The 24256-nt window shown below is 50.0% G+C and overlaps 1 protein-coding gene across 9 annotated transcripts in view; it reads right to left on the reverse strand.

Moving 5' to 3' along the window:
• Positions 1-24256, reverse strand: part of SSH1 (slingshot protein phosphatase 1) — a 68852-nt gene that overhangs the window by 33293 nt on the left and 11303 nt on the right. For 4 of the 9 annotated variants that reach the window (XR_003793336.1, XR_003793337.1, XR_003793334.1 and 1 more), the window contains exons 3-6: positions 9023-9118; positions 6875-6978; positions 3216-3280; positions 2648-2769 (exon numbers count right to left, since the gene is read on the reverse strand). Coding sequence is in view for 1 of the 9 variants with exons in the window: in XM_029221938.1 (XP_029077771.1) it covers positions 2648-2769; positions 3216-3280; positions 6875-6978; positions 9023-9118 (387 nt within the window). In the remaining 8 variants the exon portion in view is untranslated. Of the gene's footprint in view, positions 1-1870; positions 2611-2647; positions 2770-3215; positions 3281-6874; positions 6979-9022; positions 9119-24256 lie in introns of those variants that run through there. The other 5 variants (XR_003793344.1, XR_003793341.1, XR_003793345.1 and 2 more) reach the window with 2 other exon arrangements.

Raw genomic sequence — 24256 nt, forward strand, 5'->3', positions numbered from 1 at the left:
GGTCCCCAGGGCCGGTGCGGCAGGGACAGAGAAGCGGGCGGGGCCTGCGCGGGGGCTGGAGGTGTAGGAAGGAGACAGGCCTGTCCTTTAAGGGCTGCAGAACACTAACAAGTGGAGGACGGTGTTCGTGCTCACAGCACCCACGGTGTTCCCGAATCTGAAACAAAATAACCCCAGATGGCCCCTGCAGGGGAGCTGCTCTGATCCCCAGAGGAATCATGTGTAGATGTGACTCCAAGGGAGAACCCGTGAGCCCGCTGTGGCTGGCGTCATTCCCATGCTCTCTCCTGACACTGCATTTGGACTCCCTCTCCTTGCGGGGAGTCCTTTTGGGGGCACCTCATCTCTCTCTTTTTTTGAATAAGGAAACAAAATCTCATGGCAGGAATTTAGAAAAACAAATGTATCATGCTCTCAGCAGGCCAAAGGCTTCTGTAAGGACAAGGGCTTTGTTTTCAAGCTGGAGATGGATAAAAGCGCCCAGTTCCCGGCCCCTATGCCTGGGCGTGGGGGACGCTGCATCCGGTCCGACAACAGGAAGGTCCGTGTGCTTCCCGCTCACCCTCTGAAGCCCCTTGACCCATCTCCCCAACACAGGAGACCAGCACTGGCCTTGGAGCTGGCGCCTGCGCTTGGGCTGTGGCGCAGGCTGGGACAGCGGAGGGGACGCTGGCCTGAGCGCAGTGTGCAGCAGAGGCGAGAGGACCCAGGGAGCGGGGACACGCTGAGAACTGAGGCTGGTGCCCAGCGGGCAGAGGAGGGGCAGGGCGCGTCAGAGAGTGGGTGAGAATGAGCACGTGGGCCTGTGTGTGAAGAACGGTCTCAGGGTGCTCGTGTGTCTAACCTCCGTCCATCTAGACTGTGAGCTCCAGGGGAGCAGAGGCCGGTCTCTCCCACCGATGTAGCCCCCATGCCTGGCAGGGCACCTGGCAGGACACCTGGCACACTGAAAGCGTGTGCGAAAAAGGGCACGCAACGTGACGGTATGAACAGATTGGTGAACGAGGGGGCACAGGGGACAACGAATGGGAAGGGAATGAGTGGGTCTACACCACAGGTCTACAATAAAAACCCAATTGTGAGTCCCAGCTCTGTTACTAGGACGGCCTTGGTGTAACCACTCCAGCCTCTCGGGCTTCTGACTCCTTGTTTGTAAAACGTGAGTCATAGGACCGCCTACCCCACGGGGCGAGATGCTTATGAAGCATCGGGTTAACTGCTCTGTGCTCTCTGAGCAAAGCCACAGAGATGACTTGGATGGGGCGGGGGGCAGCCTCCTATGAGGCCCTGGTGGCTCGGGCTGAGACGATGGGCACATTCTCCAGGGAGGCAGCTTTCAGCTCAGGGCCAGAGAGCATTGCTGGGATGGATGACACACGGTGGGGGATGTCCTGCCCCCAAAGGCCCTCAGAAAGGCCGGCCAGCCACTCCAAGAACAAACATAACCGTAACACCGTTGAACGTCTCTTTGCCTCATGACCAACGGATGGAGCCCCGGCCATTTCTGAGGGCACCTGCCTGGGAGCATCCCAACCTGGAGCCCGGAGCCCTCTGGTCTCCAAGGGGCTCCTCGGAGTGCACCCCTTAAAGCACGTCCTGACACAAATCCTTCCAGATCCAGACTTCCCCACCAGCTGAGGCTACGGGCGCCAGCTTGGACTCATGTCCCTAAGTGAGCTGCAGAAACTCACTCAGAATGCTCCTATGCACTGGGAACGAGGTCATAAAGGAAACACCTTCCCTTTTAGTTCATTTACTTGTGACAAGCAATGGAGTCCTGGCCACGAGTGTGGAACGAACCCCACACTTCCCCATCACTGGGCCCATCACCCCAGGTTCTGGTGATGGTTCCCTCCCTCCCTGAGCTTACCGGCTCTTTGAGGCCGAGAACCGTGGTTACTGTTGCTTCTCTGTTTTCCTGGGCTGAGCCTATTGCCTCATACACAGAAGGCAAATGAATGGTTTGCTTAATGAACGAGAAAATTAATGAATGATGACTAAAGGGCGTCTACTTTAATCCAGTTTTAACAAATTCAGGTTCTGCAATGAGCTCACTCGCATTAACTTATCCTAGATGTAAGGAGAGACGTGCACCTTCATTTCGCACACATAACAGGGTCTATGATATAACTAACTTGGCCTCCAGTTATTGGGAAATTCCAAACCTCTCCTCAAGCCTCTGACCCAGGACCCATCAACAAGTACTTGGGAATCCACGGGATATTAATACTGCATAAGGCGCTCGATACAACGCCGATCAATCACATACTTCTATATGGGATGGTCGGCCTGGAGGGTGCCTTCCTGCTTTACCTGGCTGACTCTTGCTTGTCCTGGGGTGTTCGCCACAGCTGTCACCTCCTTCAGGAAGCCCTCCTGGTTAAGGTGCCCTCCTCTAGGGCACCCCTGATAGGACCCAGGGTTAAATCTCTAAGCACAGTGCAGACCCTGAGCTCTCTGAGAGCAGAGACTGGACTTAGCACAGCACTTGGCACACAAGAGCTAAAATCAGGGGCTCCACCGTTCCCAGTGCCTGATCACCCCATCACCTACCATCACCCGCCCCCGTGGATGTGGGACCCTGAAAACCTTCCAGAAGCAACTCTTGCCCCCATAAGAGAAAGGAGCCGCCGTCCATCAGACTCACCTTTCCTTACTGGAAAAGTCGACTCCCAGCAGGATACTCTCCTCCGTGTCCTGGCGCCCGCTGCTGTCCACCACCACCATGTAGCGGGCCCGCTCAGCCCAGGCGCTCTCCAAGCGCACGGCCTAGACAGGCAGAGATGCTCTTACTGGCCTGCCTTGCCAGATGGTCACCCCTTTCCTTCACCAATCCAAGACCAAAGACTTTTGTTTCTACCTTTCCCCCGTGAGTTTAGGAATTTAGATGAAAACTCCTAGGTCTCATTTATATCCCCAGCATGAGGGATGGTACCTGGCTCAGAGGAGACCCCCAAAGTTTGTTAAAGGGGTTAACAAATAAATTCCAGTGAATGATGATTCCAGCTTAGCACAGACTGACCCAGAGACCTGACACCCCCTTTGTCTGCACCTCTGGGTACCGAGGAGCAGAGCGGGCTTTGGCTTTTGAGAACGGTTTGGGAGAACTTGCTCTGATGTAAGAGCCCCACCCCCCCCAAGCCCCTGCTCGTCAATAAGTCCCTACCAAATTTCACAATTAAAAATTAAAACTTGCCACTCGCGTCTCTTCTTACCAGCTTGATTCTATCTTCACAACGCAGAAGGTTGATCATTACTTGAAGATGTTGAGGCAGGTCCCCTGTTGGATCAATGAAGAAAGTTTAAAAAAGGTCACCCACCCACTTTCTAGGCAGGATAGGTTAGAATAGGCTGATTCCGAGGGTCTGAAAGAAGACCTGGACTTCTCTTAGTCCACTCCTGAATGTTCTGCATGAGGATGGGTGAGACAGTTTATTGCCACGTTTTAAAAGTTGCTTTTATTTTCTGAAATAATTGCAATACGGGTTGCATATTGAAAATCTGAAAATGCAGACAAGTCTAGAGGAGAAATGTTATTAAATTCAGGCAAACATGACTTTGTGGCGGGGTGGTGGGGCAGCAGAAACTATAGACACAGCTGAAGACAGGGATTTGCTAAGGGTTGGTCTGAAGGAAAAAGGACTGGGGGTCATTTCCTGCTTTCAACTCCTACATTTTCCGTAAGAGAGAGGCATGACTTCTACAACCAGGAGGGGAAATGTTTAAGTGACTCCATAGCGAGCAGGTCGTGCTGGGTACCCAGAGACATAATTTGATTAAACAGCAATGTCATTTTTTTCTTGCTAAAAATTATGTACTCGTTTTTTGTACCTCCTTGGTTATTTAAAAGAGGCAGTAATGGGGCTTCCCTGGTGGCGCAGTGGTTGAGAGTCCGCCTGCCGATGCAGGGGACATGGGTTCGTGCCCCGGTCCGGGAAGTTCCCACATGCCGCGGAGCGGCTGGGCCCGTGAGCCATGGCCCCTGAGCCTGCGTGTCCGGAGCCTGTGCTCCGCAATGGGAGAGGCCACGGCAGTGAAAGGCCCGCGTAGCACAAAAAAAAAAAAAAAAAAAGAGGCAGTAATCCAGAGTCAGCTTTTGAACATCTCTGAGCGGCCCCAGGGTCCCAGGGGTGCCTCTGGGCTATAGGGACGGGAGGAAAGGTTCTCTGAGGCAGTGAGTCTCCACAGCTACGCAGGATCCACCTCACCGAAGAAGGGCTGTGTGTCCCAGGCACAGGGGCCCCCGTACCTGAGCTTCGTAACTAGCAAGTAGCGAGGGTGGTTCCAGTGCCACTTTTTTCCTAGCTTATGTGTATTTCAAAAAAAAAGTGTCTGCATGGGGTTCTTTCTGAAGAAATGGTTCATCTGTAAAGATGCTGATCTAGAAGAAAGTGCAGGGAGTAACTCATAGAAAATCCATATTCATTTCAATTTGTGCAACACCCTGAAGAAAGAGAATTATCTTTAAAAAAAAAAAAATTACCCTATAGATCACAATTAGAACCCCAGAGGAATCAATCCATTGGATGGGTTCCTTTTGCAAAAGCGTCCTTTGAATTTTAGGGGAGATTGACAAATGATGTCCAAATGGTACTTCCTGCCTCAGAGAGGAATCAGGTCGTTGGAAACGTGCCCCCTCGTCTGTTCTCTTACAGGATCCCACAGTGGAAGACACCCTACACTGGCACCACGTCCTACGAGGGACGACTTGGAAGTAACGGTCCCTGTTCCCATCTTGTCCCCAACAGCACCCTCACCTGTCATGTCACCAGCGTGATTGGGATGGCACACAACCACCATGGCTGGTTCTGGGCCCACCTGGGCCCCACCCCCACCCCCACGAGCCACTCCGAATCGCAGCAGCGCACAGACGAAAGCAGAAACCAACCCCTTAACTGATGAGTGGGCTCAGTGAAAGGGACGTTTTCCACACAGTGGGACTGTCTGCTGAGATGTGCAATTGCTGACAGAGAAAAATCCCAACCCCGGCCTGGTAGCCGCACACAGTCTCTACGTTCACGTGTTCAGTAAGCACTTGCAAAAAAAAAAAAGGCAGAGAATGTGAGCCTAAAGCATAGGTCAGCCCTGGAAAGAGTGAGGCTCAGCCTGACTGGACTGCCTGACATGAGCTGAATTACTTGCCATGGACAGAGTTAACCCTCCACTGTACTCGGCTCGGCATGGGGGTTCGCTTAGGGGACTGTGGGTCATCCAGGGGACTTGACGTGAAGTCTAGTCTGTGCCTGCCCCAGGGTCGTCTACTGAGCATCTGTGGATAGTGGGCGCCCCCCGTCTTTTGGAGTTCACCAGCCCTCCTAGACCCTAGGGCAGAAGAGCCAACACACTAGGCTTCCTTCCTACTCTTGTGTACATGCCAGAGATGTGCCAACCAGCAGGACTTAGGGTTTTTACACGACGGTTTTGCAGTCACTTTCCCCAGGCTCACACACAGTACGAAAATATTCTTTGAATTAGAGGAAGGAGACATTTCATACTTAGGGAACAAAGCTGAGCACTGGCTTTGTTTACGGGTTATGGTTAAGACACAAACAACAGTTACACTCTTAACAGGGCAGAACCGTTAGCAAACTCAAGAACAAAGGTTCTGTTTATAGTGGTATTGTACCAGCAGTCACCGTAGCAATAACTACAGCAATGTATGCTGAGCACCTAAGAGAGGGTAAGTCCGTTTATGTGCGTAAATTTTAAATTCCATGACGTCTGAGTTACCAATATTTGATGCTCGTTGTAAAGATTAGGAAACCGAGGCTTAGAAGTTGACTATGAAGGTTCTGTACAGCTGTAGAACTGGGATCAGAAGCCAGGTCTGCCTGGCTCCAAAGCAAATATTCTTTCCATGAAACACACTGCCTCCTTGGGCAGGAAGATTGTTTCCTTAGCTTAAAACAGACCTAAATCTTGATTATAAACATCAGTATGTGAAAATATTGACTGAGCCTTCGTGTTTGCTATAAAATGCAAGACAGGAAATTCTAACCTAAGCACTCAGCTCCCAAATGAGGCTGGATGACTTGAGGTGAGACAAACAAGAAGATCCAAGCGACAAAAATAACTGGCCCCAACTGCTAGCTGCTTTGACCTGCCATTGTTCTGAAAAGGCAGAGGCCTTTCCAGCTCCTACTCCGACACGTGCTGCCCGTTCAAGAAGTTCCTGCAGAGGCTCCCCACCAGCTACAAAGATCCACTTGTACGCAAGTGTTTCCTGAACTCCTCTCTCCAAACTGCCTTCAGGTTCAGAGTCAAGTCACCTAAGAAAACCAGTCTTGTTACTTCGCAGGCATCTCTTATTTGCTTCCTTTTGGACCTCAATTAATACTCAGTTTGATCCCCACTTTATCACTTCTGTCTACTTCCAAAAAAACAAACCCACCGTTAAAGAATAAAGACTTCCCACCCCTGTACATGCCCAAGGCTCGTAAAGAAATTCCCCAAATGAGAGTTTTCCAAAAGCTCAGAGAAATGATGGACTAGGCATCTAGGACCCCAGGGTGGTTATTTTCAAGGGGACTACATCTGCCTATAAGGCGTTCTGGTGCATTTGTTAAAAAGTCATCCTGTAACTTAAAATCTGCAGTTAACTGATACACTGAGTAGGAAATCTTTATATCCAAACAGAAAGCTGCTGACCTTCTTACGTAGACACCGTGGCCAAAGGGTTGCTGGCTCCCGGTGCCATCTGGAAAACGTGCGTGGCCTGCTCAAGAGCGTCTACCTGCACCTGTCATTACAAACCTGTGCTCCACTATTTCCCTGGCCTTGAAAACCAGCAAAGTGCTCACCACCAATAATGGAGGGATCCTCTGTGGCCCAGAAAATAAGTCCCAGGGTAAGAGCGTCAATTTAGAGCCATCACCTGCATGCTTGTGGGGATGCTGAAGACTCCGCTGGCCTTGAGGGCTGCTTCCCTGTTGTAAGAAGAGGGCTGCTCCTTTCACCATGAAAAAACTCTCACTTAAGCTGCAGGGGAAAAAACCAGAGCGCAGTTAGGCTGGAATTCACAGAGGAGAATGGGCAGAGACATGCTGCAGAGGAAAGGCTGGAGAGTGGCATGTAAAATGCAAATGGGATAAAATAGCTTCTATAGTAATTTCACACCATACTCCCCCCAAACCTTTGCTACAAGCCTGCTGCTGGAGAGTTTACGTGATAAAATAATGCTTCGGCTAAAACACCCAAGGTTCTCCGTGGGCTCCTCCAGAGCTAGGAGCCCCATCCTGCAGGATGCTGTAAAGGGACCGCTCTGTAATACAACATCTTCTAAAAATAGAGACCAACTCTCTGATGAGCAGAGGGTGGCTCCCTTTCTGAATCTTTCGTACTCTTGCTGTTGATCTTTGCTTCTAACTCTCTGAACTTTTAACAACCTCACTGCTTCTTGGTGTCTTCCCTTTACAGAATACAAGGAAGATGAAATCAACTTTCACTATTTGTTTGCATCTTAAGAAAAGTGGGTGGCTATTGACCAGTTTAACTTAGTCAAGCTTGCTGTGTGGAAAACCTGTAGAAAATCTCAAGTTGGCCCAATGAATTTCTCAGCAGAATGAATCTTTGGTCTTTGTTATTTTAATAAAAGCAATCACATTTATATTCAACATATAATTTTAAAAATTACAATAAAAAATTTCACTTTCACGATTTGGCTACCAAAACAAAATCTTTATCTTATGCAGAAATTAAGACTGTGTAAACCAATGGACTATATTAACTATTAATTGCCACCAATTATTTAAAAATAACATCATCTCTGAAAGCTACACATAAGATACACCAAAATTAAGTGTTTTTTTTTTCTGTGGGGGGGAGGGTTGTACCACCTATAATTATCTTCTATTTCTTAGCATCTTCCAAAATTACTATATTGAGCAAATATTAACTTTTATAAATGATTTTTTAATTTTCAAAGTAATATAAAACATGTACTATACTTTACAATGCAAAAACATTTCATGTTTATTAATTTTGTGAAAGAAGATCACAGTTCAAATTATAGGGAACTATACAAATCATTCATTCTCTCTTCAGCAACCAATAAACAATTTGATTTGAAAAAAAAATCTCTAAGTAACAGGAGTGCTATTTTTTTTTTAATAGAAAGCAAAGCAATTCCTGACAGAAACACAAGGACATTTTCTGTAATATAAAACAGCAAAATCACCACTGCCCCAGACAGCTAATGTAGGTAGTTAAACACTCTCATCCTGGAATAAAAAACTCAGCTAAGTCTAAAATACAACCCTAGGAGCTAAGAAAGCTCACCACACGGACTAGCATTTAAGTCAGCAGCTCCTGGAACTGAAAAATGGTTGTTTTCCATACTATGAAGTCCACAATAAAATCTGTTCATTTTTCTGGTTAAATTCTCACTGGCTAAAAATCATGACGGCTCAAATACCAAATATGAAGGTTTCAGTTCTGCCCCTCTCATCCAGGCCTTTGAGTTACGGACAACTTGGCTTTCTCTCCTTCCTAAAGGCAACGCTTTACATATGGACAGCACTTCTGCATCTACCATCATGCATGTACTGCCAAGTCATCCTTTCCACTCTGTGAGTCCCGTTATCTGTGCTGCAAGTTTCAAGTGTTGAGGAGCCCAGGACTATAAATAATGGAAGAAACGAGAAGCATCCTTTCTGTGAGTCTCACTTACCCACGGGAGACAAAAAGCTCTTTAGCATCCATTGGCCAACAGAAAATCCAGGTTGTCTAGTTTTAGCAAATTGCAGACTTACCTAACACTTTTCCACCCCCGAAACTTATCACCCACTCCTTCCTTAAAACCCTACAACTGAGTTTGTTTTCAGAACTATGCTGTTTTAGATAGACACGGATCACTTACTACCTATTCTCATCACTGTCTAAAAGACTCCAAAACACATGAAACTTCAAACAACAATCAGTTCATCGAAGCAGCTGGGGAAAAAAATCTTTGCAAGGCATCATCAACCTCTTTTTGTTCATGAGTTTAAAAAAAAAAAAAAGGAAAAAAAAAATCCATACTGACCAGAAACCTGAGCCCTCTGGAAACAGCCAGCCATTGACGGTGACCTTTGCCTTGGAAATCACGGGCAAAAATTCCCCTTGGTTTCCCTTACATTTCCTTGGGGGAAAAAAAAAAAAAAGGAACAATGCAAAAGCATAGGCTGGTTTTATCCCGTGATCACTTACAAGGCCAGTTGTTCCTCAGTGTTCCTGAGGCCAATACAGAATCACAGCCTCCCAGCTACACGTGAAGTCAGGGGGCTGTGTGGACGGGGGCCCTGAACACTGTGCCTCTGTTCTCCTCCCGAAATTAGTCACAGGCGTTTACTGTAAAGAGGAGATTTGAAGCTGCAGGGAAGCTCAGAGAACAACACATCATCCCAAGCCCGTGAGATGGTCCTGCATCTGCAGAGACAGTAAGCAGATACAGCACGAGGAAAACCTCACTGGATGACTCTCGGAGGCGAGAGGCCACAGAGCACGGCAGTCATGGGACTTGGGAAAACGAGACACAGATATTCTTTATGACCCTGTTTCCCGTCTTCTGCTCTGAGCTCACTCTGGGCCCAGAGCCTCCTGCGCCCTGTGGGCGGCTGACGTGAACACTCTCTCCCAGCCAGGGGCCAGGGCTCTGATACGAGAGGCGCAGAACCCGATTCAATCCATCAGTCTCAAGACACCCCGCCGGGGAAGGAAGTCCCTTACGAAATCCATTTCGGGGTTGAGGGTGGGAGGCACTCGTACTTTACTAGGTTCTGGGGACAAGGAAGCCAACTCACAAACCACCCATCCCAACTATGGAGAAATCAGCCTTCTGCCCAAAGATGCTGGTGCCCTGAAGAGAGCGACTAAAGCTCCAGGAGGTCAGACCCAGGCAAACAAAATGGAAAAGTCCTGACGGCGGATTAAGAACAAGTTCAGCCCCTGGCCTCCCTCCTCCATCCTCACCGCTTTTATCTCCACAATACAGATATGTCTCAGACCCCGGTTTTAGGAGATGACACGGGCTCATAATTTCTGCAGGGCACTGCAGACAGACAGGATCCTCCAGAAAACCCCAGCCCTCAGAGCAGCAACAGTCAGTGTCATCCAGAAACCAAGACACGGCAGGGGCGGGGGGGGGGGGGTGGGCAGAAATCAGCGGTGGCGATACTTACTAACTTGGGCTGGAAACCTCTGAAGAGCAGAAGTAGGGAGCTGGCTGGCTGGAGGTGCAGACGTCAGTACAACAGAAAAGGTCCGGGACTGCCGTGGTCACATCATGAACTGAACTGCCCCCAGCCCCTGCCTTTCCCGCCCTCCAGAGAAGGATAAGCGTCTGAAGAAGAGGCTGGACGGAGCCGTCCAGGGAAGCAGAGTCCCCGTCCCGATGGCGTTCCCACCCAGATGGCAAATGGCTCTGGTGGAACTCTCGTCCTTCCCTGATATTTGGGTTTAAAAAGGCCCTTGTCCCTACACATCCTGATGAAAGAGGGCCATTCACAGGGAGCAAAACAGCTGAAGTTCCTCTAATCACTTTACTCCTACAGCTTTGCAGTGGGCCTTGGGAATGAGCAGCAGGGTGTGTATTAGAAACCACGAGGAAAAACAGCTGGTGGCCCAGTAACCCGCCCCGAGCCATGAGGACCCCATCCTTGTTCAAACCGTCACATATCACCATCCATTCACCCAAAAGTGACCGTGGGCAGCGACCACCGTTAGTTATTGGGTGTTTTCACAAGCACCGTTTCGTTCTGGAAATCCTTCGGTCGTGCTAATCACTCCTGGAGGAGGCAAATCTGGGGTGTGGGGGATGGCATTCCAGGTAGAGGTCGGGAGGTGCTCTGAGAACCTCAAACAAGGGGCGCAGGGCGGGCTGCAGCGGGAAGGCAGGTGCGGGCCCCGGAGGGTGTGGGCCGGGACCCCGAAACCCACCCAGTAGGAGCAGCTGGAAATAAAGTAAGCGTGCAACCAACCACAGTGCAGGGCAGGATGGGATGAGTCCCCTGCCAAAGGAACCCTGTAGGGCTGGGAAAAGGAAATGTCTAAGTGATGGGTTCTGGAACATTCTGTGAAGGAAGGGCACTGAGTAGACTTCTGGGAGGGCCTTGTCTGGAAGGTTCTCCCAGCTCCCAAATTATCGATTAATCCTCACACAAGAGGATTAAGTGAAACATACACTACGATTATGCTTATTTTGCAGTTGAGGAAACTTCAGCTGCAGGAGCGTAATCTTTACAAGATGGGATGAGACCCACTTCTCTCGGGCCCACGCCCACCTTCTTAACCCCTGGAACGCCCTCACCCCTGCCCGTCCAGAGTGAGAATCAGAGCGGAGACCCTGCAGCCAACTCTGCCCTGCCTGCCCTGACGGCCGAGCTCAGCATCACCAAGGAGTAAGGACAGGACCCATCCCCAGTCCTCCTTCCCAGCACGTGAATGCATCAGAGGCACGGGAAAGATGCAGGGAAACATCCTCAGAGAGAGAAGACTGGGCATCAGCCCCCGGGGGGCAAGCAGCAGGGCTGCCACCATCACAGTAATGGGACAGGACACATCAATCGGTCCTTCTGGACTGAATGGGGATCCTGGGGGGCTGGAGGGGGGGGGAGCAGCACAGCCATGCTGGTCAAGAAGCTGCTTCTCAGCAAGAGCACCACCACTGCCCGAGCGCCCACCACGTGGTAGAGGCTGTGCCACCCCGTCTAATTCCCAAGCTCTGCGGGGAAGGCCTTCTTTCCTCTCTGAAAAATGAAGGAAGTCAGTCCAGCTCCTGAAAGCGTCCCGGGGAGAGCCTGGGCAACCTCATTTTCAACCAAGGCCCCTGGTGACTCTGGTGCACATGGAAGTTCTAAGAAAGTACAAGGCACTGGTCTGGGAATCCATATTTCTGGGTTCTAATGCTTGGTCTATTATGGGTATGTTCTGATATTCACTTACAGGGCTCTCTGTCCATTCATTCGAATAGCCAAATATTTGCAGACTAAGGAGAACCACGCTAAGCCAAGCCTTAAGGGATGGGTCTATGTTTGGGCAGTTTGGATGTGTGCCAGGCCACTTAGAAACATAATTCCTTGAAGAAGGGAAACATCAGGTGCAGAAACATCACACTACAGAATATGACACTAACGCTCCTCATTTCCAACTCTCGCCATACATCGGAAGAACCTAGGAAACTTTTCCTTCTTTTTTTTTTTTTCTTTGCGGTACGCGGGCCTCTCACTGTTGTGGCCTCTCCCGTTGCGGAGCACAGGCTCCGGACGCGCAGGTTCAACGGCCATGGCTCACGGGCCCAGCCGCTCCGCGGCATGTGGGATCTGCCCGGACCGGGGCACGAACCCGTGTCCCCTGCATCGGCAGGCGGACTCCCAACCACTGCGCCACCAGGGAAGCCCGAAACTTTTAAAACACATTCACGTCCAGGTCTAACGTCAGACAATTCTAGTTCGGAAGGTCTGTGACAAGTCTTCAGCATCTGCTTTTATAAAAGTCCCGGAAACTGTCCCGACGCACATCCAGGGCTAAGAACCCCTGAACTTAACAGTAACAGAAGACACAGAGGAAACTGGCTCCCCTTGTGGCCTTCATAAGAGTACCTTACACACAGTAGGTACACGATAAATGTTTCTGCTGGTGGAAGATAACACCAATAAAAACGTGTGGTCCTCTCGGAAGGAGATTACCACAATCAGGTGCAATGTAGGGAGGTCACACTCGGTCAAAAAAACAAAATAATACCCTCCTTGGAAGCAGCAAAACAGGTTAGCAGATAATTGCACGTGCCCTTCTTCTACCAATACTTTCAGACTCACAGGTGCTCCTGCCCTTGAAAGGCAGCCCTGCATTACAGTCATCTGAGGTGACAATCATAACGAGGGATCAGACCTCTGATAAGCTCTGCTGTTGACAAAGCACTCTGGCTAACGTCAGCCTATTTGATCTTCATGAAGCTCTCCCATGCAGGCTGAGCAGGCATTGTTATACTCATTTTATAGATGACGAAACAGGAAGTTATTAACCGGTTATGATTTTAGGATTTCTGATGCTACCTCTTGCAAAAAAAAAAAAAAAACCCCAGAGAAAATGAGCATAAAAGTATAGGCTCGGGCCTCCCTGGTGGTGCAGTGGTTGAGAGTCCAGTTGAGAGTTCGTGCCCCGGTCCGGGAAGATCCCACATGCCGCGGAGCGGTTGGGCCCGTAAGCCATGGCCGCTGAGCCTGCGCGTCCGGAGCCTGTGCTCCGCAACGGGAGAGGCCACAAGAGTGAGAGGCCCGCGTACCACAAAAAAAAAAAAAAAAGTATAAGCTCAAAAAAAGGTTGAAATTAAGACAACATTGTAAATCAACTATACTTCAAAAAAAAGATTCAAATTGACTGGCCTGGTTGAAACGAACTGAACTATTGATATTTTTGCATGGATACAATTAACTCTCGATCGCACTCAGCTCTGCCCAGTGATTACTGAGTAGACTGGTTTGTCCAGTGGGCTTGACGATAATTCAAGAAAAAAATGGAATGCATATAAAGTTGTCACTACAGAAAAGGTGGTGCCCGTGAACACTCCCAAGAGGAGGTTCCATTAATTCCATCTAGGTTAAATACTGACTGTGCCCCTACCGTGCCTGGTCAGTGCTAAACCCTGGGAGTTCAAAGTGAAACGGAAACGGTTCCTGCCCCGGAGCAACAGCACAGTCTAGTGGGTCAGACAGACGCAGGACAGTACCTGCAATGTAGCGCGGCAGGTCCCACGATGCAGGGATGTATAAGGTGCCATATATGCACACGCGCGCGCGCGCGTGCGCACACACACACACACACACACACACACACACACACACACACAGGAGGGAGGGATGCCCAGCCCAGCCGGGGGGTCCAGGGAGATCTCCCTGAAATACCACCAAGCTGGGCCTCGAAGGACCTGTAAACAGGGACAAAGAGAGCAAGGAGCAGGAGAGTAGGAAGATTCTGCTACACGTGCCCTCCAGGGAACAGGGGAGGAGGATCTGGTCTCTGTGGTAATAGGTTCCACTGAGAATTCATAAATGTCTATTCAGGTTTATAAGTCAGTTCCTTATAAGTCTGGTTAGCATGAGTTGGTTTCTCAGAGCTTGATCATCCCTGGGTGAACTAATACTCCAGTTTCAGAACATGCAAAGCTAAGAATCAAACCCTGGGTGAGTGGTTGAGCCAGGAGTGCTCAGCACCCGAAGGCCTAGTAGCCACTCATCGAGGGTTATTTTAAGTAAGTCAACGATACCTCCAATCCAAATGGGGCTTCATAATTTACAGAGAGCTTGTCCCTACGTTTCTTCACTTAATTCTTACAGTGCCACTTTTCTGATGAAAGAACCAAAACAGAGAAGATAGACGACGTGTCTGCCGTCGTACGGCCCATAAGGGGCCGGACGAGATAGACAGGCTTCAAGTTCAGGGCTCTTCCTGTAGAATCCCGAGGTCAGATGGCAGGACGGTGTGACCTGCAGCCACAGGAGCAGCAGGTAGAGCTGGATGGATGCAAGTCTACCTTAAAACCACTCCTGGCGATGGTTTAGATGGATCCAGAACCCCCTTCCTACCAAAATGAAGTTTGTAAAGATGCAAAGGAGACGGAAGACCTGTACACGGAGTAAGGTAAGCGGCCTGCAGGTGGAGACGGAAAACTCTCTTCACTGTTCTCCCATGGGTGCCTCCCTCATTTTCAACTCAAGTTCAAAAGTCACAAAGACCCCGGGCTGTGCCGAGGCCTTATTTTTATTTTGTCCTTTACAGGGCATTCAGCAAGGCCTTGTCCCATATGCCATTCTTCGGGGCCTAAGCAAACAACTCACCTGACACACTGATCAGCTAGAGCCCCCCAAAAGCTCCCCTCCACACAGGATGCTGACAACAGGGAAACTCCAGCTCTGCAGGGCCTTATACTTAGGGAATGGGGTCACTGGCAAGAAATGCTGGCAGGGCTTGTTACAAATGTCTTTGCTGCTGGGCATGTATTGTTTGGCTAGAAGGCGTAGGCTTCTCTCAGAGAGAAGGAATGTCCAGAAGTATTTTGGACAGTAAGAGACATTCTCTGCAGCCAGCTACACAGCACTCCTTCCTACCAAGGGGTAGGAGCAAGCAGCTGAATATACCAACAAGCTCGCAGAATCGGGACTTGCCCCCCCCACACCCCGGAAAAGTGAGACAGCAAATAACACACCTTGGATTGGCTTCACAAACCTTGGGATAGCTCCCCGATGGCCCCCAAGAGCCCTCAGGCCCCGTCTGTGGAAGCCGGAGCCGGTGTTATCTTCCCGTGAGCGTCTGGTACACCGGCATCTAAGCCCCCTTCGTGAGCGCAGAGGGAGAAAGGCCACCCTGTGCAGGAAACGCAATGGCAGCAGAGGCGACCTAGCCAGCCAGAAACAACAGGCACACGAAGGAAATGTTTTTGAAATAACTCAAAAATTCCGAGAACGAATTGTGTCAACTGTCCCCGGTTCTCGGCCCTTTCTTTGGGATGCAGCCCATCCCATATTCATGGATCGCCAAGTCCTAACCTTTCCAGGGCGCCCTTTCCTTTCCAGTCCCCCAGCCCCGTAAGCCATGCCACATCCCCTCACTGTGTGCCCGGCTCTGTGCTTGGTCCTCAGGGTCCCTGCAGGGCAATGCTTTCCAAGACAAAAGACATCTTCTCCACCTGTGCCGTTCAAGACGGCAGCCACCAGCCATAGAGGCCTATGTTCTGAACCCTCGAAATGCGATGGGTGTGACTGATGAGCTGAATTTGTCATTTTATTTGATTTTAATTCAATTTGAATTAGCCACGTGCAGCTACCAGCTATGATATGGGACAGCACAGCTGTACCGGGAGCTGGCAGCCTAATGAGAGTCAGGGCAGAGAACAGAGGACCCCGTGCCTTGGTTCCCAGCCACTGCTCTTGTTACATTACGTCCCAGCTCCAGAACTTCCAATGATGCGGCATCATCTATAGAACCCAGAGTCCTTGCGCTTGCTCTGTACGGCAGCCCGTTAGCCACGCCATGTCACTAACTAAATTTCAGCCATCCGGCACTCTCGGACCTCAGGGAGCTTCTAATGCAATCAGCGAAAGTGATTTATAATAAAGAGCTTCCTTGTATCAGCTCTTACACTATTCCTCCCACACTCCATGCGATCTCTGCTCCATCCCCGTCCATGTCATTGTCATCAACTCTTCTACTCTGGGTCTCTAGCACAGTCTCCTCTCTCCTGATTGCCTCCCCACGTCCCGTCCACCTTCCAACGTTTACGCCTTCTCCAGGAAGCCCTCCCTCACCACCCTAGCTGCAAGCCATGCTCTTCCCTTTCGACATGTTACAGCACCTTCTCTCACCGTGCTGGTGAAGAAACTGAGGCTCAGAGGGTAAGTCACTCATCCAAGGTCATATACTTAGAAAGGGATAGGAACCCAAGGCCCCAAACTATGTTCCTGGACCTATTTACCTACTAACTGGTGGCGATGTTATCTTCACACCAGTATATTTTAACTTCACGATGGGACTCCAGGGCCAGGACACGTAATTTTTTAAGTCTCCCTCCCTGCCTGACATATAACAGAGTCGATACTCAGAAGTAAATACTCATAAACTGGCCGAGCTGTACCCTTCTCCAGCCTCAAAGCATTTTGTGACTAACTCACCTTGGTCATCTCTGAGCAGCTGCAACAGTGGGTGCTCAGCACACACAGGATGAACAGAACAGATAAGACTCACAGATAACAGAGAACAAACCAGTGGTTACCAGTGGGGAGACGGGCGGAGGGAGGGGCAATATAAGGGCAGGGGATCAAGCGGTACAAACTACCACGTTATGCAATAAGCTGCAAAGATATACAGTACGACACAGGGAACATAGCCAATAGTTTTTAAAACTATAAATGGAGTACAACCTTTAAAAATTGTGAATCACTATATTGTAACCTGTAACTTATATTATACATCAACTATACTTCAATAAAAAAATAAAGGGCTTCCCTGGTGGAGCAGTGGTTGGGAGTCCGCCTGCCGATGCAGGGGACACGGGTTCGTGCCCCGGTCCAGGAAGATCCCACATGCCGCGGAGCGGCTGGGCCCGTGAGCCACGGCCGCTGAGCCTGCGCGTCCGGAGCCTGTGCTCCGCAACGGGAGGGGCCACAGCAGTGAGAGGCCTGCGTACCAGAAAAAATAAAAAATAAAAAATAAAAAAATAAATTAAAAAGAAGCCCTATTACTCAACTAAAACATGTAACCTGGGAAAATAGTTCTCAAGCTTCAATCAATTATCAGACACCTCTAACTAAGCATTACAACCTCTGGAAAAAACAGAAGACTCACTGCATAAATGCGGTTACAGTCAGGTCCTCTTGGCAACCAAGTGTTTCAAACAACACAACTAAGTCCTCCTCATCACTGGAGTCCTGAGAGCCAAGGCTACGATCTCCGTCTCTGGACGCCCCTCAGATGTGCACTCAGTAAATATAAAACCGATAAGGAACATCTTTGCTGTGTGTCATGCTGGGCGTGTCATACATATTAACCTAATCCTCAGCATCCACCTACGGGGAAACTGAAGCTCAGAGACATCAAGTCACTTGTCCAAATTCACGTGGCCAAAAAGCGGAAAAGGCAGAAGACACCAGGAGTCTCACCTGTAAGCATCGAACCTCTGCCAAATTGACACCCATGGGGAAACACAGAGTGAAGAAAGTAAGTCTGCTTCTCTTCCCCAACAATTCAGACCGAAAACCATCTGGTGGGCAGAGCAAGGCAGGCCTCTGGGTTAGGGAGAGGGTGTGGTGAGCAGCGGAGAGGTGGCTGCAGGTAGGGGGGTTGATCAAACAAGTAAACACTTTAGGGACAAGGGGAGCCAGGTTCCTCACTATCAGAAAAGGGATTACAGGGGCTTCCCTGGTGGCGCAGTGGTTAAGAATCCGCCTGCCAATGCAGGGGACACGGGTTCGAGCCCTGGTCTGGGAAGATCCCACATGCCGCGGAGCAACAACGCCCGTGCGCCACAACTACTGAGCCTGCACTCTAGAGCCCGCAAGCCACAACTACTGAAGCCCGCGCGCCTAGAGCCCATGCTCCACAACAAGAGAAGCCACCGCAATGAGAAGCCCATGCACCACAACAAAGAGTAGCCCCTGCTCGCCGCAACTAGAGAAAGCCCATGTGCAGCAACAAAGACCCAATGCAGCCAAAAATAAAAATAAATAAAACAAATAAATTTATTTAAAAAAAAAAAAGAAAGAAAAGGGATTACAAATATGGAGAGAGAAAAAACTAGAATGAACCCAGAGATGTTGGATCAGAATTGAAGGTATTAGCTTGAATTCATGGTTTTCAATATATTTAAATAGAGAAAAAAATACAGATGCAAACGTGTGTGTGCACGTGTGCTTGCGTGTGCACGTACCTCCACATATCCCCTAATTCTGCCCACTGAAGGGGCCTGTGGAGAGCAATGCCCCCAACAGTAATAATAAGTACACTTACCTCAGCTTCTTTGTTTTTGTTTTCCAGATTAATTTGGTATAATTTTATTTCTTCAAAAGAAAAGTCCTTAATTAATATTGTTTGTTTTTAGAGAGTAGAAAGAGCTTCAAGGAATCTTTATATAGAGTACATGAAAAAAAATTAATATTTTCTGCTTTTTTAACTTAGTGGACATTTAGTTCTCAGATATGCCCATGGATCAACTAAAACCCAAATAAATGGAACGTGACAACCTGTATCTACCACTTTCCATGTTCTGCATTCCACTCTCAGATTTCTAGGTCCAGCCCCAGCTCCTAATCTCATCCATCAATTATCCCTTCCAATTATTATTCACAGGGGTTAAAATGCTTCATAAATTCTTTATTAAAAAACTTTTTTGTTGAAGTATAATTGACCTAACACCACTGTTAGTTCCAGGTGTACAAGACAGTGATTCACAAAATAATCACCACCTGCCTTGGTTTTGAAATTCCATTCTCTACTAAAAGGAACTAGGTAGGGCTCCTTGGAGAAATTAGGGGTTCCAGAGATGGGGGATGGAAAGTACAAGATGAGGTCTGCCATCTGGTGTCAGAAAATAAGGCAGTGCTTAAAGGAAGATGTGGATACGTCAAGGGACAGGGAAGCCAGCTTGAATGAGACCTCACAGGCTAAATCGGGGACAATTTGAACCTTGAAGTCAAGAACACAATTAACAGACTATGAACCGATGCATGAAACAGACAAACAGGAGTCCACACAGATGTAAATAAATGGAAAAGTTGAGGGGGCATCGGGTACTGACCTAATTTCAAAGTATTCCCCCCGCAAGAAACACTTCTTGATAAAGGGGGAAAAGAATACCTGTGCAGTAAAGAAGCCGGGCAAAGCCACTTGAGGACCACGGTGAACATCACCGGTGATGAGACACATGGTGTTGCACGACCCGAATCTAATTTTGAGGGAACATCAGTCAAACCCAAACTGAGGGACATTCTACAAACTGCCAGGCCTCTCCCTTCAAAGTGTCCAGGTCACGAGAGTCAAAGGAAGACTAAGGAATGCCCCAGACTGAAGGAGAGTCAAGAGACAGGACCACTACATGTAGCAGGCGATCCTGACCTGGATCCTTTACAAAAGACACCGTTGGGACAAATGGTGGACCCTGAATGGGATCTGAGGATTAGAAAAATGTTATTTGTACTATATTTGCAACTTTTATGTACGTTTTTGTTTCTGAATTTTTAAAATTACTTTAAAAAGTTTTTTTAATTCCACTTAACTGGATTTTGGCAAAAACACTCCTTTTAATTCTTCTCTATTGGCCAGTGATTAAAAACTTAAGACCCTCTCACTGGTCATCATCACTGGCAGACGTCCTGACTTCCTGCTTCCCTCTTGGATGCTCTGACCCGCAGCACCTGAGCTCTCTCCCTGCCTCAGGACCATTTCCCCTCTGTGTTTCCATAACAGCAGCAGCCTCGCTTCATGCCTAAGGCAGTGGAGGATGATGGGAAGCTCCCCTCTCTGGGTTCCTCTTGGTCTATGGCTGTCCAGATTTCGAGAGCCTTGCACACACATGGCCCTGGCCCACGTAAGACCTAATTTTAGCATTTTCCTGCTCTGAGACCACACTTTCGGAAAAGTGGGGGGCCAACCTGCCCGGGTGAGCCTCCCATTGTGACAGGCACGCGAAGTCAGGACGCTGCAGACCTGCAGGATGTGACTCAGCATCCTGTTTTCAACGGTTGGGGTGGCCAGCAGATTTGGCACCAAGCGCTGCAGCTGACCTCACCTCTCAAGACAAGAAATACCCAGGTTAATTGGTGGGATGGGCCCGTGGCATCAGCTCTCCCTGTGGGCCTCAGGGCCAAACCTAAGACAACCTGCCTGTCTGCCCATCTCACTGGGTCTCCTCACGAATACCCATCCGCAGGTATCTACCAGGAACAGTTCTTCAGAGAAACTGACCTGGCGGTATTTTAAGGACACCATGAGTCAAGCAACTGATCTTGTTTCTCTCTTTGCTTTGACTCCCAGGAAGCTCAAAGTCAGATGTGTAGCCAAACTCTGGTAACTATACCAACATTATGCCTTGAATCCCACACACAAACCTTCTCCTCACTTTGCTTTATTTTCCCCTATGTTCACCATGTTCCACTTTTCCAATTCTAAATCATACTGTTCCCTTTGAATGTTATAAGCTGTTTCAAATCGCTTTTGGGCACAGCACACATGTTACCTTTGGAGGGTAAGGACTCTTTTTTTATTTAACATGGAATCCCCAGCATTCAGCACAGAACCCAATACACATACAGGCACCAAACATGCTGGGTTGGACAAAAAGTTCGTTCAGATTTTTCCATAACAGCTTATGGAAAACCCGAACGAACTTTTTGGCCAACCCAATACACTGGCTGGATTGATAAGGCAAATATAACTCTAAATAAAAACTGCTGGGCTTCCCTGGTGGCGCAGTTGTTGAGAGTCCGCCTGCCGATGCAGGGGACACGGGTTCGTGCCCCAGTCTGGGAGGATCCCACGTGCCACGGAGCGGCTGGGCCCGTGAGCCATGGCCGCTGAGCCTGCGCTCCGCAACGGGAGAGGCCACAACAGTGAGAGGCCCGCGTGCCGCAAAAAAAAAAAAAAAAACAAAAAAAAAAACTGCCTCCGTTACAAGGTTGCTTCATAAGCAACACATCTCCATCTCCCTCCCACTCCGTGTGGTGGGGCCTGCACAGGGCGCCCGGGCTTGGGGAGCGGGCTCCTGAGAAAGCCCCCTTGCCGTATGGCTCAGCGGCCTCCACCCCAGAAGCGAACAGCCCCTCCCAACTTCCAGCTGCTTCAGACAAGACACGGAACAGCAGGCTTGGACATCTGGGAAGAAGGGACAAGCAATTTCCAGAGGCGGCAGCGGGCCCGGCTCTCTCCGAAGCACGTCAACAGTCCCCTCCCTTGTGGGTCCCGATCTGGGGACTCAGGCCTTGAGAACTCTCAGCAAGTGTGTGGGAATCACTTCTGCCAGCGAGGGGAGGCCCCCCCGCAGGGAGGGCACCAGACGTTTCCTAAGGCGGGGCCTCTGAGGCCTTATTTGAAACAAAGTCTTTTTAAAAATAGCTTCAAAAGTAGCCATTCAAGGAAAAAAAAATTTTTTTTAACCTGTACAAATAAATAAATAAAGGCAGACAAGACACGATGCTTCGCCTGGTACGAGGCTCAGTGTAACCTGGAGGGAAACAGGTCAGGCGTTGGCTGTTTTTTCCCTTGGGTTCCACTCAGTTGACCTTTTGGTCTTTGGTCTGGGGGAACACGGTCAGGAAGGCGGCAGAAGGGACTCTCGCTTCCCACCATCTATGAAAATACCGGTGCCCTGTGGCTGGCAAGGACCAGACACTACACACTGTACAAGACGCCCTCCCAGCCTCATACAAGCCCCCTGAACAGAGGAGGACCCTTCCTGTTTCGGGGAGGGCAGGGGGCTGGCCCGAGGTCACAGTCACACAGGCGGTCAGGGGGTGGGTACAGACACGACCCAGCAGCCCCGCCACATCGAGACACAGCCAACGGCACGATTCCGTAATTTACACGGCAGTCTGGGCATTGCTGATCCTCTCCCCGCAAGGCACGGCGGGGCAGGACGGCCGGGGGTGCCCCCACCAGCACATTGCCTCTGCCGCAGGAGTGGGGCCGTCGCCAGGCTTTCCACACCCCAGAGTGGACGCCGTGTGGGCCAGACGCGTGCTCTCGCCCCCAGCCCCCAGCCCCATCACTCAGCACGCCCTGCAAGTGGCTACTCCTGACTTCGATTAGTCCTCTTTGATGAATCCTGTTTTCTTCCTGCAGCCTTCCTCAAAACAGAAAGACTCCCGTGGATATCCTCCTAGTCTTAGGAATTTCCCACTACACTGCCCAGATCCAGGGTATCTGACCACAGCACAACATACGCCAAGGATGAACTCTAAAGGCGGGAGTCCCTTCTGTTCAGACGGCCGCCGCCATGCGTGTGGCCCTGCTCCGGGGTGAAGCGCGCCTGGCTTGATGTTCACTGAGGGGGAAGTGGGTCCGAACAGAGGGTCCACTTCCTCTCAGCAGCCACACCAGTTCTCTCCATCTCAGCGTGACTTGGCGAGATGCCTCACACAGGGCTAACCTTGCTCTCAGCCTGAGAAGAAAGGAGAAACTCTGGACGGCCTGTTAGAAAGCTACCGAGAATGTTTAGAAGTGTTAACAAGGTAACACAGAACTAGACTGGTGGGTGTGAGTGAGGACTCTCCTTCTTGCATTTGGAAGCCATAATCTAATCTCATCTCTTCACTTTACAAAGGAGGCAGTGGGGGCCCAGAGACCTTTAGTGACTGGCCTAAGGTTGCACAGCAGATGACACATCATAGGACAGAACCTAGGTTTTCTGACTCCCTCTCACAGCTCTGCTCCATTTACCACGAGGGTGATCGGGTACCACGATCACCCAGGAAGAAAGAGCTCGCATGAACGAGCATTCTTGGTGTGCACACAGGCACCCCTGGTGTGCAAACACGCTCCCCTGGTTTGTACACAGGCTCCCCTGGTGTGTACACATGCTCCCCTGGTGTGCAAACACGCTCCCCTGGTGTGCTAAGTGCACAGGAAGAATGAGACCAGGGCTTCCAGGCATTCTTTTTTTTTTTGCGGTACGCGGGTCTCTCAGTGTTGTGGCCTCTCCCGTTGCAGAGCACAGGCTCCGACACGCAGGCTCAGTGGCCATGGCTCACGGGCCCAGCCGCTCCGCAGCATGTGGGATCTTCCCGGACCGGGGCACGAACCCGTGTCCCCTGCATCGGCCGGCAGGCTCTCAACCACTGCGTCACCAGGGAAGCCCCCAGGCTTCTTTTGAAGTCTAAGCACTGGTATTTCAAAAGTTTAATGAAACCTACTAGACTCTGAGCAAAATCCATTTTAAGTTAACCTTAATAACTTTAATTACGTTCCAACAGAATCAAATTAACTCTTCACCTCTGTTCTCACGTGTCCCCATTCTAGGATGAGTTTTCTAACGACAACAAAAACTATTTAACACATGCTGAAGGCGAATTGATTTTAACATCAAACGTTCCAACCAACTGCCAGGAAGAATACTGGAGTTAAACCGAAAGGAAGGGCAGAATGGTACAACGGCCCCAGGACGTTACACGTGTGCAGCCCAGGGTCTCAGGTTGGGAGTCAACGGGAGGTAGCTGCCTCTAAAGCCACGCGGGTGGGGACAGGACGGGATGAGCTGAACACAAACCTGCAGGTACCCTGTGGGGACAGGAGCAGCAAGGAAGGGACACAGGCTTCTGAGTCACAGCGACCTGCATCTAAACCCTGGCTCCAGCCCCTGGGAACTGCAGTTTCCTACAATGAGGCAGGCACCTTGTGGGGGTGACAGAAACGAGACAAGCTGCATCCAGTTCCCAGCCCAGTGCCTGCACCTACAGGCCCCCGCTGAACGGGAGCCACGAGGAGCACCCCCCACCCTCCCCTGCTACCCGTCCAGGCGACTGCATGGGAAGGGGCATCGACTGCGAGCCTCACTCTAGGTCAAGGCCAGGGAGCTCACAGGACAGGGCACACGTCTCACGGTGGGGCCCCTGGGGTTCAGGCCAGAAGGGAGGAGGGCAAAGCCACGGGAGGCGGGCCTGTGGAGATGGCTCTCGAATTTTGGGGCTCAGAGCACAGGCTTTGGAGTCAGAGACTCGGAGCATGAGGGTCCTGGCTCCATCACCTCCTGCTAACTGAAGTTAGGCCAGCTACCTCCCTGAGGCTTTGTCTTCTCATCCAG

The sequence above is a fragment of the Monodon monoceros genome, unplaced genomic scaffold, assembly GCF_005190385.1.
Source record: "Monodon monoceros isolate NGI ecotype Baffin Bay Population unplaced genomic scaffold, NGI_Narwhal_1 Super_Scaffold_1, whole genome shotgun sequence".
NCBI classification, from domain to species: domain Eukaryota; kingdom Metazoa; phylum Chordata; class Mammalia; order Artiodactyla; family Monodontidae; genus Monodon; species Monodon monoceros.